This window comes from Pteronotus mesoamericanus, unplaced genomic scaffold (assembly GCF_021234165.1).
Source record: "Pteronotus mesoamericanus isolate MK-2021 breed Mesoamerican mustached bat unplaced genomic scaffold, CSHL_Meso_final contig_182, whole genome shotgun sequence".
Classification (NCBI taxonomy): Eukaryota; Metazoa; Chordata; class Mammalia; order Chiroptera; family Mormoopidae; genus Pteronotus; species Pteronotus mesoamericanus.
In genome coordinates, this window is record NW_026555078.1 from 6025855 (window position 1) to 6041559 (window position 15705).

The 15705-nt window shown below is 47.7% G+C and overlaps 1 protein-coding gene across 4 annotated transcripts in view; it reads left to right on the forward strand.

Annotated features, from left to right (window-relative positions):
* TTC7B (tetratricopeptide repeat domain 7B) overlaps positions 1–15705 on the forward strand; it is a 212326-nt gene that overhangs the window by 53980 nt on the left and 142641 nt on the right. For all 4 annotated transcript variants that reach the window (XM_054567150.1, XM_054567152.1, XM_054567153.1 and 1 more), the window contains exon 5: positions 5550–5671. In XM_054567150.1, coding sequence (XP_054423125.1) covers positions 5550–5671 — 122 coding nt within the window. The remainder of the gene's footprint in view (positions 1–5549; positions 5672–15705) is intronic.

A 15705-nucleotide genomic window follows, 5' to 3' on the forward strand; every position in this document is an offset into this window, starting at 1 on the left:
TTATCCCCACTCTACAGATGGGGACAACGAAGAAGTAAGAGATCAAAGGAGTTCTCCTAAGTTGACCCGTGGTGAGGAGCATCAGAACCAGACCTTGAACCTGGGTCTTTTGATCTAAAACACCTGGCACCTGCTCCCCTGCTACCGCGCCTCCTCAGTCGTTGGGGGTATGCGTACACCACAGCAGGCCGCACTTGTTCAGGGTGCTTGTCGGCATCCTCTCAGGAGAAGTGTTTATCCACGGAGCAAGTGGTGGCTTTAGTGCCACCAAACAATGCCCTGCCCAGGCCCATGTGTTAGAGGCTCTTGGCGAGAAAGGGATTAAACCCAAGGTACTCGGACTTCAGGAGAAGCCCTGCGCTAAGCTACTCTGTCTGTCTCCCACTTGCGTCTTCCCCGGTTATTACCTATAGCTTATCCTGGCAGCTCTGGCCTCTGGCCTGTTGGACACTGTTCTGCAAGCACACACACTGGTAGGACAAAAGGGGACAGGCTAGAACGCACAGGCAGGCAGGCCTGAGTTTCCAGCATGAGCTCTAACCATTGCTAGCCCTGTGATTTGGGCAGCTCTCTCAATGGAGCGGTCTGAGTGTCCCATTCCGTGAAGAGAGGATAACAGTGTGTCTCTCCATGGGTTTCTGTGGGAGAATACATGAGATAGCCTCTGTACCTACATAGTGCCTAATGCATAGTAGGTTATTTCTTTTTCCTTTTTTTTTTTTGCATTTTGGATTGGCTTTGCAAATTCATTCATTCATTCATTTACTATGCATATTGAATGCTTGCCCTGCAGCAGACACTATTGCAGTAGACACTGCTTATATTAGTAAATGAAAGAGATGTGGCCCCTGACTTTGTGGAATTTGCAACACCAGGAAGGCCAACAGCCACTAATTGGGTTAGCAAGCACATTGATAAATCAGTGAAGGAATAGTATAGGACATCCTATTGAGAGGAAGTCACAGGGGCAGGCCTACTTTATGTTATGTGGGCCGTGCAGGCCCTTCTGAGAAGGTGACAGTCAAGTTGACACCTTGAGAAAAGAAAGAACATGAATAACATGATCCAGATTGTGTTAGAAAAACTTATTCAGGCCCTGACCGGTATGGCTCAGTTGGTTGGGCATCGTCCCGCAAAGTGAAAGGTCGCTGGTTTGATTTCCCATCAGGGTATGTGCCTGGATTGCTGGTTTGGTCCCCAGCACATATAGGAGGCAACTGATCAATGCTTCTTTCTTGCACATCGATGTTTCTCTCCCTTTCTTTTTCCCTCCCTTTCCCTCCCTCTAAAAATAAATAAATAAAATATTTTAAAAATATATAAAAATATTATTATGGGCTGCTTGTGGAGAGTGGAAGGGAAGTAAAGGAGCAAGAGAGGACATGGAGACTCCATCTAGGAGGCTGTTGCAGAAACCTAACAGGGAGTGACAGTAGCTTAGGTGAAATAATAGCTCTGGAAATGGACAGACACAGACATAGCCAAGAAGTAGTTTGTACACACACGGTAAGAGATTAGATGTCAGAGGGTCAGGATGCTCAGGCTCACTCCCTGTGTCTGATCTGGGCAGCGAGGTGGGCGACCTTATTTATTAAGATGGGGGTGATAGTAGAGACGTCAATTTTGAGTTCAGCCTAGACTCCTAAGAGTGTAATAATACTCAGTGTTTTCCAGGGCAGGGAAGTAGACTTTGTCTGAGGAAGGCATTCTGGGAACTAGGAGGGAAATGCCCAGAAAGGGGTCCTTGAACGTGAGCCTGGTCCCTGAGGTACTGGGATTAATAACATAGAAGCACAAAGGATGGGGGAGGGGATGGACACACTGTTGTAAGGTGTTTGTATGTGAACTGGTATAGTATCTGAAGATAGACTGTGATAGGCTAAGGAACTGTATGGTCAGGCCTAGGACAACCACTGAAAAATAAGGAAAAAAGATAATTAACCATATGATAGTGGAAATGAAATGGAATCAGCAATCTAAAAAGAAAAAAGAAAAGACAGAATGAGAGAGAAAAAAGGAACAAAGAACATGTGGGACAATAAAAAACAACTAGAAGGATGGTTCCAAAAATGTCAATAATTACTTTAAATGTAGATAGTCTAAACACCCAATTAAAAGGCAGAGATTTTTGGATTGGACAAAAAAGCAAGACCTGACTATATACTATCTCCAAGAAAACCATTTAAATATTAATATATAGTTATACAAAAAGTAAAACTATGTACTATGCAAACAATAATCAAAACAAAGTTAGAGTGACAATTATTATATCAGAAAGTAGCATTGGGAACAAGGAATATTACAGGAGATAAATGGAGATATTAGATAATAGAAGGAGTCAATTCATCAGTAAGACATTATACTCTTAAAACTGTGTGTTCCTAATAATAATAGAGTTTCATGATATACAAAAGAAAATGTACAGAAGAATTTATAACATTAAATGCTTGCTTTAGAAAGGAAGACAACCTCATTTAGTCTGTAGGACCATGCTAAAACCATGTTCTATCGCCATCTTCATTTTACCACTCAGAAAACTGACATTTACAGAGGCTGTGACCTGCCCAGGGTGGAAGCCCGGCTCTGGCGCATTAACTTTCTGTGACAGCTCTGAGTTTGTGGACTGAGAGTTCATTCTGTGCGCTAAGAAGAACGGACACAGAGGGATGAATGGCAAGACAACTCCTGGTAGACTTGCTAGACGTCAGGGAAAAACAGATTGCTCTTTGCCGATCGTCTACACAGGAAAGCAGTGAGGCTGGCCTCCAAGTTCGGCCCCGCAACCTCCGCGTCAGAGCACTGGAGAATCGCCTTCTGCCATGTTCTGCGGGAGAGAAAGTGTGACGCCCAAGGGGTCCTACCTAGTCAGGCCTAGAGGAGTAGAGGCAGGAGACAGACGTTCTCCAACATGGGAACTCAGGGCCCGCAGCTCCCATGAGTCCTTCTGTGCAATATTCTACCAACCAAGAATTGATCCAAAATAACGAATTTAAGAAGCAGTGAGTGCATTTTCATATAGAACTGATGCAAAAACAATTATAGGGTAGAACCATGGGAACCTTGGCAATATACAAAGAAATAGAACAAAAATAGGAGGCTGATTAGAGAAGACAAAGTGGAAGGTATCATGAAGTATAAATATGTTAAGCTCATCTTTACTGTGAATCTGTAGATATTGTATAAAGTTGCAATATGTAGGTAAAAGAATCACCTAGTTTCTCTTCTCTCATTCCCTACGCACACCCACACACACATGATAAACATGAAATATTTTTAACTAGAGAGACCTCTTATGAACTATGTGGGAAAAAAGTCCACATTTTTCTGAAGTTGAGTGATTATTTTGTTCACACTCTGGTTTCTTCCAGCAAATTTAATTAAAATTAAATGTAATGGTTTAAATTTAAAACTAACATAGAATGCAGTCTCTGTTTCTGGAAAATGATTTTCATTTTTCTCTTCTCTTGATACATAAGTATACAGAAATATCTGGACTATTGGTCAATCAATGTTTACTGGTTATTTCTGTGGTAGAATTTTAAGATAATTTATAACTTTCTTTTCATACTATACTGAATTGTTTTGCTTTAAAATAATCATGGCATTCTTTGAAATTAAAAGCTATTCTCAAAAGCACACAAAAGATAATTTTTAAAGGTTTCTGCAGTGGACTCTTAAGGGGAGATGCCAAGGAAGAAGTTGGATATGTGAGCCTGGAATTCAGAAGAGAAGTCTGGTTTAGAGATTATAAATTTGGGAGTTGGCAGCATGTAGATGATTTTTTTCTTATTTTTAAAGATTTTATTCATATATTTTTGGAGAGAAGAGAAGGGAGGGAAAAAGAGGGAGAGAAACATCGATGTGCGAGAGAAACATCAGTTGGTTGCCTCTCACATGCCCCCATCTGGGGACCTGGCCTGCAACCCAGGCATGTGCCCTGACTGGGAATCGAACTGGCGACCTTTCAGTTTGTGGGATGATGCCCAACGCACTGGGCCACACCAGTCAGGGTAGCATGTAGATGATTTCTGAAGCTCAGAGGAATCAATGAGATCATTTTGGACAAGCGCTCAGGACCCTGCTGTGTGCATCTCCATCACTTAGAGGGTAAGGGAGTGGGACCTGCATTAAAGATAAAAACACCCACACTGCCCTGGCTTGTGTGGCTCAGTGTATTGAGTGCCAGCCTGTGAACCAAAGGGTCGTCGGTTTGATTCCCAGTCAGCGCACATGCCTGGGTTGCAGGCCAGGTTCCCAGTAGCGGGCATGGGAGAGGCAACCACATTGATGTTTCTCTCCCTGTCTTTCTTCTTCCCTTCCCCTCTCTCTAAAAATAAATAAATAAAATCTTTAAAAAAAAAGATTTTAAATTAAAAAAAAACAACAACACCCACTCTTTTTGGAGGTAGAAGGAACACCTACCTCTTAGCACATGCAGAGCCAAGTGCTAAGTCATGAAGCTACCAGGCAACTTTGATAAGATGCTGGGAGGCACTTCAAATGCAAGGATGCCTGCCTGGATTTCATTCCAGAACATACTGTCCCTTGAGTGCCTTCTACTTTTCCCCAAACCTTGCAGGTTAGAGAACTAGCAACTGCTTTAACTCCATTTGGAGAATAGTCTCAAGACCCCTAGAATATTTGGGGTGTGGCTATCATCTGGGTCTTTGAAGAGCTGCTGACTTTCAGCAAATGTGAACAGTGTTTGGAGAGCCCTTGTATGGTTTTTTAATGGCCACAGTAGCTGCTGTGTGACGAATGCTGTATTTGACTTGTGAGTTTAAAGAGAGTAGCCTCTGTAAGTAGCCTCTGTAAGAGTCAATGTGTGTGCGCACTTCACTCTAACCCTCAATGTGCAAGCCTTTCTCCTGATTGGTTGGGAGTCTTTCTTGCAAGGCTAAACATTTAAACTTTTGAAACCTCAGTATCTGTTGACAAGAGGTCAAGTTCAGGAGACAGGAAGCTTAGGTTGTTTTTCTCAGCTCACCCCTGGAGGACAGATGGTTGCCGCTCAGTCCACAGGCCTCGCTTCGGTAGCCTGGAGAGTTGGCCATCCCTGGTGAATCTCAGGCCAGTGCCAATCACAGCGCTTCTCAGCTCTCCTGGGAGCTCATCAAGCTCATGTAGGGCGGAGGCTGCGGTCTGCCAGCCAGTGGCCTCGGCCTTCGGTGGATGATGACTATTTCTGCCCGTTGCTGGGACCTGTACCTGTGTCACTCAGCCTCTCTGTCAACATCCTGGCATTCAGCAGAGCCTCTCCAGCCCTAATGCTGCTCCTGGCAGCACACACGCATCGGCGCCCTTCGCGCCTCAGCCCCGGTGCCAGGAGGGCCGCACGTGCCCCTGGGTGCTTGGTTGCTTCCTGCCTCAGAGGAGCCACTCTCTCTGCCTTCCTAATCCTGGCACGTCTGCACCAGGGCCTTTGCACTGATGTTTGTCTGCATAAGGAAGTCGACTTTTCAAGCCGTGCAGTACATTTAGGGGTAGGGTTTGAAGGAAGTAGACTTGGATGTGGATCTGATTAGTTTTCCAATTTTCTCCCCTTCTAGGTAATACTTACTAATATTCAGAACAGAAGCCCTAAGCCTGGCCCTGCTCCCCACGATCAAGAACTAGGCTTTTTCCTAGAAACAGGACTTCAGAGAGCCCATGTCCTCTATTTCAAAAATGGGTAAGCCTTCTTCACTTGTTCTAAAGAGGGAGAACAGAAAGCTTTCTATTGCTGTCTTCAGTTCAGTTATTATAACAAGACAATTTAAAATATGAACTATAATTGGAATTTTTAAAAAAAGAATGAACATAGGCTCACTCTTCTGTTTTCTACCTGGCTCTCTCCCTGGCCCATGAGATTTGAAGGTGGGAGGCGGGGAGTGGGCTCCTAAGTAACAGCACCGAGACCGGAGGGCAGATCTGGTGGGAGCCAAGCTTCATGCTGCCCTTCCCCTGGGAATGGTCCTGTACAGGCCCCGCCCCCTGGGTTGGGGGAAAGGTAATGAACTGGAAGCCCGGCGCACGGAATCCTCTTCCTCGGAATGGCTGATCAGTTCAGAGACTTGGATTTGCCAAGCCTCAGTGGTTTTGATGAAAGTGAGTGTGGCTGCGATGCCGCACAAGAACGTCTTCTGCGTGAGCCGCCTGTGGGGGGGGTGGTTTGAGGAGGCCCGAGAGCCTGAATGTGAGGCACAGGGCTCTCGAATGCATTTGATGTTTGTTTTCCTTTTTGTGTTGCTTTGGTGAGAAATGCCACGATTCTGTTCCACATCTCTTCAGCTGTCCCTTGTTTTGACATTGTGCTGCAGGATAGATGTGTATGAAGACCAACAGTAGGTATCGGGCTCCCCTGTAGCTCCTCTGGGCTGTGCATGAGGCCTCTAGAGGCCTTTTCCCTTCCTCTAGGATGCGGGTCCCAGCCGTTGGATAAATGAACAATGGAGTTGCTCTCTCTTCATTGTTACGAGCTTCAAACCTTGGGATGCAGCTCAGGGAAGTGGGATTTTATCTTCCTGGTGGCCCAGAGTCACATGTACCCAATTTCCATTTGTTGGGAGTAAATACTTATTTTCCAGATCCTTATTAAACCATAGACGAGGCCTGCTTTGGTCCGAAGGCCCCTGGTCCAGGTTGGCATAGTCACAGCAAACACCCCAAGGTTTGGAAAGGCTTGGTGGCTTTGACACAAAGATGCGCTCAAATCTGATCTCATCTGACATTGACTGAGATCGTCTGAGCGATGGCGCATGTCCCCTAAACTGAGTTTTGAGTTTCATTTTCTTTGCTGTTTTAAACAGAGGGAGGAGGGAGGGAACGTGGGCTCTTTTTCTAGTGGTCTGCTCCTTCCCCCTTTCACAGCCAATGGTGCCCGTCACAGAGGCCCCGCCAAGCATCGCTCTCCCCGCTCTAACCTGTGAGGGTGCGTGGGGTTGACGTGCGATTCCTGAGACAGGAGCGAGCTCCCTGGGGGCTGCTGGGGGCGCCCCGCCAGTCCCTTCTGTTGAAAATGCTTAGTTCGAGGTTGATGCGGGGCGGGCTGGGGAACACATTCTCCCCTGTGAAGGCTGTTCATTGAGGAGGGAGACGCAGGGCTATTGCGCTCTGACCATGTGCTGTGAAACGCAGGCTGCCCCCTGAAATCCAACTGAAGAATAATGACGATGAGCGGTTTATTATTTATCACTAGATGGTGGATTCCACGCCGGGAGTTGCTTGCTGGCTCATTTCTCATTTTACCCGAGTTCAAGGAGATTCCCATTGGTGTAGCCAAAGCCCCGTCACCCTTCTCTCTGGGATGCTCTCAAGACCAGGGATGCCATTGGGTTGGCTCTTCTGCAGGGTCCTTGCAAGCTGCCGTCTCTGAAGCCTGGGATTGCGCAGCAAGGGGTTACTTTGGGGGGAGGGGGAGGCGAAGGCCAGCTTTGAGACCACAAAATGGAGATGGAGGGAGAGAAATCTGTGGGAGGTTTTGGACACGCCAAGTGCCATCAGGGTTACTCAGGGCCCGGGAGCCACACCCGGGGGCCATTTGTCAGTGGAGGCCCACAGCGTCATCTCCATGGTGCGAGGGGAGGCACATGGAGGTGGCCCTAAGCGCCAGTGGCTTCCCATAGTTCCATCTTCTGATGTGTCTGGTCCTTGGTTGTCTCATTCCTTTTCTGTTTTCCTGCATTTTAAAATATGTGCCCGCACCCTGGCTGGTGTGGCTCAGGGGGTTGGGCGTCATCCTGCAAATCGAAAGGTCACCGGTTTGATTTCCTGTCAGGGCACCTGCCTGGGTTGCAGGTCAGGTCCCCGGCTGGGGTCTGCAAGAGGCAACCTTCTCTCGCATGTAAATGTTTCTCTCCCTTCCTTTCTCCCTCCCTTCCCCTCTCTCTAAAAAATAAATAAATAAAATCATTAAAAATCTTATACAACTGGGAGGGTACAATGGACACCGTTTGATCTTCAGGGATAGGGAAATGCACTAGGAAAGAGTTTTGCAATACGAGGTAGGATTTGATAAAGCACATTTTTTTCTTTAGAAATATACTTAAAAATAGTCAGCTTTTGGGGCGTCATCCCTAAGGACTTAATGAGCTATAGTATTACTTTCATTCTCTTTCAATTCTCCATCTTTGTCAAGAGTGAGTGCCAAACTGGGAGGGGCCTCGAATCTCTTTCAGAGAGAACCTGACCCCCAGACCGGTTCCTGGGTCCCTCGAACCCCTGAGATCCCAGTGACACTTTTATGTACCAGGTACCTGTCCTTCACCATCCTTGATCCTCACCACAGCATCTCGTTTGTGTCAACTGCCACGTGCGAGGTGGACAGTGTAAGTAGCGTTGCGCCTCTTTACACACGGTGGTGACCTGGCTCCCAAGTGCTGCCTTCACCCCTTTTAGTGCTACAGTTCTGTGGGGGACATGCAGCCCCTCTCTGTGGAGGGGCCCAGGTGGACCCTCAGACGGTGGCCTGGGCCCGCACCCTGCCTCTCTATGCGGGTACACTTGCCCCCGGTGCGAGACCGCGCAGGGCTGGTTCCCAGCCTCGCTGACGGGGGTTTTCTCGTCACGCCCTTCCTCCTGTCTCATCTGCAGCCTGTTGCAGATCATCTGTCCCTTCTGCTCTCCCCCGCCTTTCCCTCTCCCTCCCTTTCCTTCCTCCCACCCTTGGTCCTCTCTCTGGTTGCCACCCAGGTCCATGTGCCCCTGGGCCCGGGCTGACTTTGGATGCACCCACTTATGTTTCACAGCCCGTCTCTCTCGTCCCTGTGGGTGGTGGCAGCAGGTCCATTAAGGCTGGAAAAAACCGTGCTCAGGCTCTACAGAGGGTGAAATCACAGAGCCTTAGCCTCAGGGGACCAGGATGACAGGGCCAGGGTCACAGGGCCTGGAGCCAGAGGGCCCGATTTGGAACCAGCCCTTTCTCCTCGTCTTTGTCTGTGAAATTGGGCTAATCCCACCTACGGCAGGTGCTGTGGAGGCACAGATAAGAAAGCGCTTGTGGAAGCCGTGGGGAGGGAGCGGCAGGCAGAGGGCGAGTGGCAAATGGCCATTTCCGGCCTGGCGACACCCGGCTGACTCTCCAGCGGACGTGGGACCCGTGGGACCGGGTGAAGGTCAGGCTCCTGCTGACGGAAGTTCATGAAGCAGGCACCCTGTCACTCCTGTGATTGCTGAGCCTCACACCACCAGAGCTCTCAAGGAACGGCGCTTCCTCACCCTGCTGGTCTAGGCAAACTCTGCCGATGCACTTGGTGCCCATGGTTAACCTGGAAAACACCTGCTACCCGACGGCCTCTCGGTATTTCAGAGGAGGGTCGGCTGACCGCCCCGACACCTAGTGCTGGGTGTCCTCTGGGCGGGAACGCAGCCTCTGCGCGGGGCTCCCTTGGACTGCTAAGGAGAAGGCAAATGTCACCCTCCCCCGCCCCACTTGAGCCTTTGCAGCCAGAACAGCCAGGCAAGCTCGCATCTGGGATGCCACTTCTTTCCTGCAACGTCACTTCCTTGGGAGGCCTGGCCCGGTCACCCCATTTACTAAGCAGGCACCCATTCATCCAGTCCTTATTACAGTTTGTAATTACATGCATTGGGGAACTTGTTTATTTTCTGCTTCCCTCGCTAGACTGTATCCTCCCCGAGAACCTGGATATGCTTCTCAGATTCACTAGTGAAGTACCAAGCACAGGTCTTGGCACCCAGCTGACTTAGGAAACACTTTCTGGGTGACTGACCAAACCCACTGCATGCAGATCTTGTGCCGGGCGGCTCCCGTGCCCACAGGGATGAGGAGGCCGCTGTGGCTGGAGTGGAGGTTTCCACGGAAGTCTTGTGGATTCTTTGAGAATCGGTAGATGGAGTCAGGGCCCAGGGAGGATCAGGTTCGGAAATGGGGATGTCAAGGATTTGCCTTTGGCTCCGCGAGGTTTGAGATGTCTGTGAGACACGTCTGAGCGCACTCGTCAGCCGGGAAGATACCTGAGCACAGAGGGGCGGCTGGAGCTTGAGCTACAAATTGGGAGTTTCAGCAGATGGATTATATTGAAAGCCCTGGACTGGAGGAGGTCAATAAGGGACAGAGTGTAGAGAGAAAGGCAAAGAGCCCAGGACCCAGCTTGGAAACCTGCAAGAGGCAGATGTGGAGTGAGGGGGGGCGACCTGTGGAGGGGCTTCCGGGGGCGAGGGCTACCCGCAGGGCGCTGGGGTCACCTGGGTCCAACGCAGTCTCTGTCTTAGGGAGTTTACACTTTGGTTGGGGAAACAGTAAATGAGGCGATGGGATTTACGCAGTGTCACACAGCCGGTCGGTGGCTGAGCTGGCACCTGTGCACCTTCTCTGACACCCAGCCCAGTCTCCTCGCCACGCGGACCGTGTTGCCCACGCCCAGTTAGGGCTCTCTTCTTAAAATGGAGAACTGAGCCACGGGAAGGAACATGCAATGTTACACTTAGAAAATAAGGGCCTTAAAAAGCCAGTCTAGATGTAACTATTTATGTAATAAAAAGTGTCAGCCAATTTTCTGTTTTGTTTAAATGTATACTAGGTCTGGCTCATCCCTTAATGCCATCAAAACTTTAGCATGAGAACAAAGGAATCTTTGTCCACGTTAATTACAAAACTCCAAGACCGCTTTCAGTGATGAATTACGGGGACAGGTAATTGCTTCCAGTGTACTTTGTAAGTGCTCGCACTTAACGGGGACAGGTAATTGCTTCCAGTGTACTTTGTAAGTGCTCGCACTTAATGAGTGTTAAGAGTCCCGTGCCATCTGAAAACTTGGTGGGTGTTCCACGAGGTGGGTGCATCCGTTCTGGTCTGTCCTTGGCTTCAGCACACGAACTAGGGAGGTCATTGTAGGCGTCCAAAGTGCAGGGGGGTCGGGTGGGGTGGGGGTACGACATCTGTGTACTATATTGTGTGCTCTGCACCTGAAGCTTCATTTCCTTCCCTTACCAAGTATTGGACCCCCTTTACTCATTTTGCACCCCTCTCCAGGATCATTTTTAACATAAGCAATGTTGCCTAGTAACAACTGACATTTTATCTTTATTAGGTTTCCAGGGAAACAGAATTGGAAAGTTAACCTAAGGTCAAGTTCTCAAGGAGAAGAAGAAAGTAATTTGTTCACCCCTTGTCCACATGATGTATTTTCTTATCTCACTGGTTTACTGTCTGTCGCCCATCACTGGAATATAAGTTCCAGTTGGGTAGGAATTTGTCTGCTTTGTTTGGGGAAGGATCTTGAGCAGGGTCTGGCGTGTAGTTGTATATGAATGAATGAATGAATGAACGAACGAACTTTTCATTTTCAGCTGAGGTGGCTCTAACTCGTGGATGCCTAACAGTTGTGTGTTTTCTTTAAAATCAATTAATGCGCCCTGGCTGGTGTGGCTCAGTGGATTGAGTGCCGGCCTGCGAACCAAGGGGTCACTGGTTCAACTCCCATCAGAGCACCTGCCTGGGTTACAGGCCAGGTCCCCAGTAGGGGGCGTATGAAAAGCAATCACATATTGATGTTTCTCTCCCTCTCTTTCTTCCTCCCTTCCCCTCTCTCTAAAGGTAAATGAATAAAATCTTTACAAAAAATATTTAAAATCAGTTAATGCAACTTAGATTTATCAAAGCTGGATATATTTTATTGAGCACTACGCTCAATCCTGGGGATATAAGGATGAACAAAACCACCGGGACCAGCTCTTTGGAACCTACTGCTCTGACTGCTGCTTCTTGGTGGGGAAGAGGGAGGTGTTCATTGACCACCTACAGTAGGGCTCCCTGCATATCGTGTCTTTCTGTTAAAAGAGCGTGAAGGGGTCTAGGTGTTAAATACATTTTCTGGGTCCGCCCTATCTCTGAGATCGGGGGAGCGGTGCTCTTTACAGTGATGGTGGCTTTATTACAAGAAACTCAGTAAGGGGGCCCTGGCAGAGGCGTCCATTTCTGAGCAGCCGTAGTGTGGAGGGGTTTCGGCACCGTGGGTCTCCTTACCTGTGGGCCTCCTCACCGAAGCCTACCGCGCGCACACCTGGAGGGGATGCCTGAGTCCCCACAGCAGGGGAGAGAACTATCCTCTGCTGGGGTTTAGTTGTTGAGAACATTTGCTGCCAGGGCCTCCCAGACCCACGTTGAAAACAAATAACAATATGGTAGCTCTTCGCGGGCTGACTGAAATTGGACACCCGAGCCTGGGAGGAGAGTGTTCCAGTGCAGGCCACCCCTCAAGGGCAGCCCGTTGAAATGACACATGTGTGTTGGGAAGGAGGAATTCACATCCTGTCTGGTCAGGAAGGAAGCCAGATCTCGGCCTCTGGGACTGTGGGGAGCTTTCTTGGTAATTTAGTGATGCCTGGGCCGCAAAGCAGGTCCTGCCGCCTCCGCCCTGGGGAGGAGAGTGCGGAGGAAGCTGCAGCACCCCTCCCGTTCTGGCCTTTCTGGCCGTGGGTTAACCCGGGTCTTCCCTTCCTGGGCTGAGGTGTCAAAGGCATTAACATCTCACACAGGGGCGGGGAGCGGGGGCGGGGGGGGGGGCGGGGAGGGGGCGGGTAGGAGTGGCCGGGGGGGAGGGGGGCCAGCTCTTGTCGAGGGATACTTCTTACCTATTTTTTTTTTTAAATCATTGTTTTTCTCTCCTTTTTCCCCCCCACTTTAGTTAAATGGTATTTTTAGTTATCTCTTAGAGAGAAATTGAGCTAAAGCCCAGAAAGTTACTGAGACATCTTTGGAGAATTTCTGACCTTGTTTTAAGGAAACAGTATACCTTCTATTGAAAGTGAGAGGGGCCATAAGTTTTCTTACAAAAACCTGCCTTTGTACAATATTTGTATGGAAATGTCTGCCATAGATCTGTACATCAGTAAGGAAGTATACAATAAAATGGTATGCTCTCATAGCAAAATCTTGCATTGAATTACAAGATTTAAAAAGTTAATGGATTGTTTTGTTTTGTTTTTTCATTGATATTTGGTTTTCCCACCTTCCTCTCCATTTCAGGCTTGAATTTTTACTTTTTCATTCACAAGTGACTCCGGTGGCAACGCCCGAGGCCACGCACAGACGCGCGGCACCTTCCGTGGCTCCTCCTGGAGCCTCTCCCCGGGGCAGGTGCTTGGTCAGCGGGCGTGGCAGCTGGCTCTCCTTTGAACCGGGCAAATTATCCTCTGGAGCAGCCATTTCTGTGGGCTGGAAACCAGCAGTTAAAACATTAGGAAGAATTCAGTGCTGTGTTTCTTCCCCCGAATATCCAGAAAAACTCATGAGCCACACTTGGTAAAATCTCTGGATTACAGATCATTTTTAAAAAGACGCAGTTTTATTGCTTTTCAAGTACACTTTGAGCTAGTTAAGAAAAAGCAAAGAAAATGTTGCCTACTCAATTCCATGAATGCTCATCGGGGGGCTGCGAGGGGCCAGTCTCTAGGGTGAGCTCTGGAGACAGGAGGTGAACACACCAAAAGGCTCCTCAAGCTCGCGGGGCGGACACGGGTATCAGCAGTGGCTGTGACACCAGAGAGAAGCTGCAGCGGGAGGAGCAGGAAGCGGGGAGGGAGGGAGGAAGGTGGAAGAGGCTACCTGCCTGGCTGAGTTCATCAAGATTTTTAGAAGAATTGACATTTGAACTTGGCCTTTCAGGGAGGGCTAAGACTTACCCTATGACAGGGGTAAGGTTTTTGCATTCTAGGGAGGACTGGGGAGACGGGGTGGTCATTAGGGTTGAACGCTGGGGCTGCCAGGCCAGGGCCACAGTGTACGCTCTGGACAGTCGGCGTGGTCTAGTGGTCAGCGAGCGCTGACTCCGGATCCAGCTCCCTCCTGCATTTACTGTGACCTTGGCGACTGACTTAACCCACGTTTCAGTTTTCTCAGTTGTAAACGGGGGATAATAATAGAACCTACTTCAGAGTATGGTTCGGCGGATTGAGTGACTTAGTAATTATAGTGTGCTGGGCCGGTGGCTGGCACATGGTGAGCGCCGTGCAGGGGCCAGACGAATAAATAAATAAAGCCCTTGGAGTGAAGGGTTCATCAGCTCCCTGGACGGAAAGGTAAGAATTGGCAGCCGAAATCCAGGAAGATGGTAACCACAGTGGCGGTGTAGTTTTGGATCTTCTCATATATCCACATAAAAAAGACACAGTAACCAGATAGGAAAACCAGAAACTCATGGGCAAAACATTTACAGCAAAACTAGATGGCAGGGTACACTCAAGGATCCCTAAGGACAGGCGGGTGGGGACACACTGCCAGCAGCGATAGGCCAGCATGCAGTTTGCACTTGTGTGGGTGAGAGCAGAAGGAAGCCACGGGGCGTCTGAGAGACCTTAGAACAGGAGACCCTAAAATAGGCAGCAAGTATTTATTGAAAAGTATTTATTTATCCTGTGGCCACCTTGAGATTAGCCGCTGAGAATGAGAGGGCCTTGCCGAGGCAGGTCCGCTGGGCTGGAGCAGCCTGGCCCTCCGCCCGGTGGGGCCTGGGGCTGGGGCGGGCCCCGGCCATGAGCAGACTCCGCTGAGAGTGCATGAATGTTGACCCAGAAGCAACAAAAGAAGACAAAGGTGGAGATAAAAGTGGGGGAGAGGAGATAGCCAGGAATTACCCTAATGCAAGCCGCTATATATACATTTTAGCTGCTTTATTCAGGTACAATTTACCTATCAAAAACTCACAGATCGCAAATATACAGTTGCGTTGTTTCTAATAACTTTATACAGTGGTGCAATTGCCTGCACAATTTAGCCTTTGAACACTTCCACCCGCTAGAGAGTTCTTTATGCCTGTTTACAATCAAATCCCACTCCTACCTGCAGCCCCCAGCAACCACTTATCTCTTGCTTGGTTCTGTAGAAACTTTACATAAAAGAGATCATAGAATCTGTAGTCCTTTGTGTCTTGCTCTTCAACTTAGTATAATGATTTTGAGGTTCACCCACATCGTATCCTATATCAATAGGTCCTTCCTTTTTATTGTTAAATAGTTATTTCTGTGTGTGGATATACTATATTTTGTTTATCTATTCACTAATTGATGATTGCTATTATGCTATCATCGATTTGCTATTGATGCTATTATGAATAATGCTGCTATGAACATTTGCATACAAATTTTTCTGCAGACATGTTTTCACTTCCTTTGGATAGATTCATAGGGAGTGGAATAGATGGGTCCTATGATAAGTTTATGTTTAACTTTTTAAGAAACTAACAAACTGTTTTCCAAACTGGCTATCCCATTTTACATTTATGAATGAGGGTTCCGGTTTCTTTCCATTCTCTTCAACACTTAGTATTGTCAGTTTTAAAATTAGAGCTAATCTAGTGGGTCTGTAATGGTATCTTATTGGAATTTTAATTTGCATTTCTCTAATGATTAATGATGTTCGGTAACTTTGTATGTGCCTGTTAGGTATTCTAACATCTTTGGTGGTGAAACATCTGTTGGAAGATTTTTCCCTGTTTTCAATTAGATTGTCATTATACCAAGTTATGAGTTCTTCATATATCATAGATACAGATTCTTCATCAAATACAGCATTTGCAAATATTTGTTTTTTTAATGATGTTATTTAAAGAGGAAAAGTTAATTTTAATGAAATCCAATTTTTCAATTTTTGTTTTTACGGATTGTCCTTATGGTGTTATAGCTAAGAAATTTTTACCTAATCTAAGACCACAAAGATTTTCTTTCATATTTTATCCTACAAGCTTTATAGTTCTAACTTTTACAGGT